General features: G+C 65.2%; 1 protein-coding gene across 1 annotated transcript in view; it reads right to left on the bottom strand.

Moving 5' to 3' along the window:
• Positions 1-2,319, bottom strand: part of MYO7A (myosin VIIA) — a 106,216-nt gene that overhangs the window by 10,492 nt on the left and 93,405 nt on the right. The window contains exons 40-41 of the mRNA XM_006149970.3: positions 1,414-1,606; positions 384-539 (exon numbers count right to left, since the gene is read on the bottom strand). Coding sequence (XP_006150032.1) covers positions 384-539; positions 1,414-1,606 — 349 coding nt within the window. The remainder of the gene's footprint in view (positions 1-383; positions 540-1,413; positions 1,607-2,319) is intronic.

Here is a 2,319-nt window from a genome sequence, read left to right as displayed (position 1 = left end):
TTTCGGAACGGGGTGGGGGGGCGGGCGGTTGGCCGGCTGTGGGCTGGGGTGTCTGGAGGGGAGCAAACCCAAGTTCTGACCCCACAGCCACCTCCTCCCGGCCGCTGGGCCTCGGGGAGCCTCGAGTCCCTCCTCTGGAAAGTGGGATCTAACAGCTCCCACACCGGGGCCGGCGGCACCCAGCCAGGGGAGGGCTGCGGGTTCACGCAGTGGGAGGTTGGCCTGCTGGGACGTCCGAGCGCCCTGTACACTCGAAGGCCAGAGCAGTCGGACCATGGCCATGTCCAGAATGGCCACTGCCCCACGCTGTCAGCTGGCTGCGGAGGCACCCAGGCAGGCCACCTGTGGTGTGGAGCTGTCCCGTGCCACCCCGGCGCCCGCACCTCAGGGCCTTCTGCAGCCGCTGCAGGCAGTCCAGGGCGAGCGGGCAGTGCCTTCGTGACTGCAGGAAGCGCTGCACGTGGGGCAGCAGGACGTTGCTGGGCGGGAAGAGGCCGGTGCAGAGCCACAGCAGCTCCCAGCCCCGCTCCTCGCTGTACCTGCGGGGACACAGTGTCGGCCCTGACCCACGCCTGTCTCAGGACCCCTCGGATGGCCCGACAGCCAGATCCAGTTAGTGCTACTCTGGAGGTGCCGGTCCACACAGACGAGGCCCTCGGCCAGAAGGGAAACCCACTACTGCCCAGCAGGTCTGCCTCTGCCGACTCATCCTTTTTCATAGCAGGACAGTCCCATAAGGGAAGCCGTGTGATTTCTACTCTGGCAAAAGCTCCTAACTCATCAGTGACTTGAGCAGCACCGGGTTAGAGCAGCTCCGCTGGGCTCCCTCAGGCACTACTCTGAGCTCATAGGGCCAGACAGGAGGGAAGCTTGGAGGGCTTCTAGAAGGAGGTGACATGTGCTCTAGTTTGAAGGATGATGCAAATCCTGAGATGCAGAGGAGAGGAAAGGTTGCCCAGGCTGTGGACACAGCATGTCCTGAGGTGCAGCCGTGTGAAAAGACCTGACGTGCAGTTTAGTGGTAGAGACGGGGTGGAGGCAGGGGGGTGAAGTGAGCGCACGTGGAGGTGGGGTGGACGGGAGCGGGCAGAGCCTCTCTCAGGCTCTGAGCTGAGCCCTGACTTCCCATCCCTACTCTGGCTGGGCTGGTAGGGAGGAGAAGGTGACCTCTCTGGGGTCCAGCACCCCAACCCTTGAGTTCCTGGCCAGAGCCGACTGCCAGCTCAGCTTCGTGGCCGTGGGAGCCCTGGTCAGGAGCAGAGTCCGAGGCGGCCAGGCAGGACTGTGTGACTTGGAGGACAGACTCGGGCATAAGGCCACCAGCACTCGGCTCTTATGGCGCCCTGGAGGCCCAAGGCGCCCCGCTGCGTGAGGAGGCCGCCCAGCCCCGGTCCCAGCAGACGGCCTGCCCACCTGATGTGGTTGTCGGTCAGCTGCTTCAGGATCTGCGCGTAGGCCTCGTCCTTGAGAGGCTCGGCCTTCAGGGCGCCCTCGAAGATCTGGTCGGTGAGCTCGTTGACAGAGCGCGTCCTCTTGGACGGGTAGTCGCCCATGTACTTGAGCATGGGTGGGGGTGTCAAGGAAGGGCTGTGCAGAGTGGGGAGCCCTGGCTGAACTGTGCACCGACAGAGGCTGCCCCCCAGCAGTGTGGCCCCCGGCCTCGGGGCCCCGTCGTGAAGTGGGCATGACCTGTCTGCCCTTGCCCCTCATAGGCCGCTCTGCTGCAGGCCCCCGCCCGACGCCCAGGCCCTCGCAGCAGCCAGGATGGACTCTGAATCGCTGGACTGACCACCTACCTCGCCTGGCCTTCGGACACAGCCCAGGTGCCCTAACGGAGCTGGACACCCCTCCTGAGCTCCTCCCTCTGGCTACCCCAATGCCCTGCGCCCTAGAACCAGTCTGCTCTGCTCTGCTGCGGGTCCTTTGTGCGTGCAGCTCCCTCGATCCGGAACTCCCCACTTCCCCTTTGTGTGGCCAGTCTACTAGATTCCACTTCCTCCAGGAAGCCCTCCCTGCCTCCTCCAGGCCAGGCCAGGTCACTGTGCTGCCTGGCCCCATCACAGCACTGATCCCAGTCAGCCTGTCACCCCCAGGAGGCCACAGCCGGGTCACCACAGCACTGCGGCTGCGCACAAGGCACAATACCCCCCCGCCAGCCACTGGCCAATGACACAGTGGGCGAGGCAGCCCCTTGTGCACCAGGAGGGGACAGACACACGGCCAGGTCCCCCCCAACATCCCTGCCCGAGTGCTTCAGAAGGAAGCGGGGTGTCCGGATGAAAAGGCCTCCCTGTCCTGCCATAAACCGGCTGGCCTGCC

The sequence above is a fragment of the Tupaia chinensis genome, unplaced genomic scaffold, assembly GCF_000334495.1.
Source record: "Tupaia chinensis unplaced genomic scaffold, TupChi_1.0 Scaffold000274_1, whole genome shotgun sequence".
Lineage (NCBI taxonomy): Eukaryota > Metazoa > Chordata > Mammalia > Scandentia > Tupaiidae > Tupaia > Tupaia belangeri.
The sequence above is the reverse complement of the archived record's forward strand: the minus strand, read 5'-3'. Positions and strand labels throughout refer to the sequence as shown.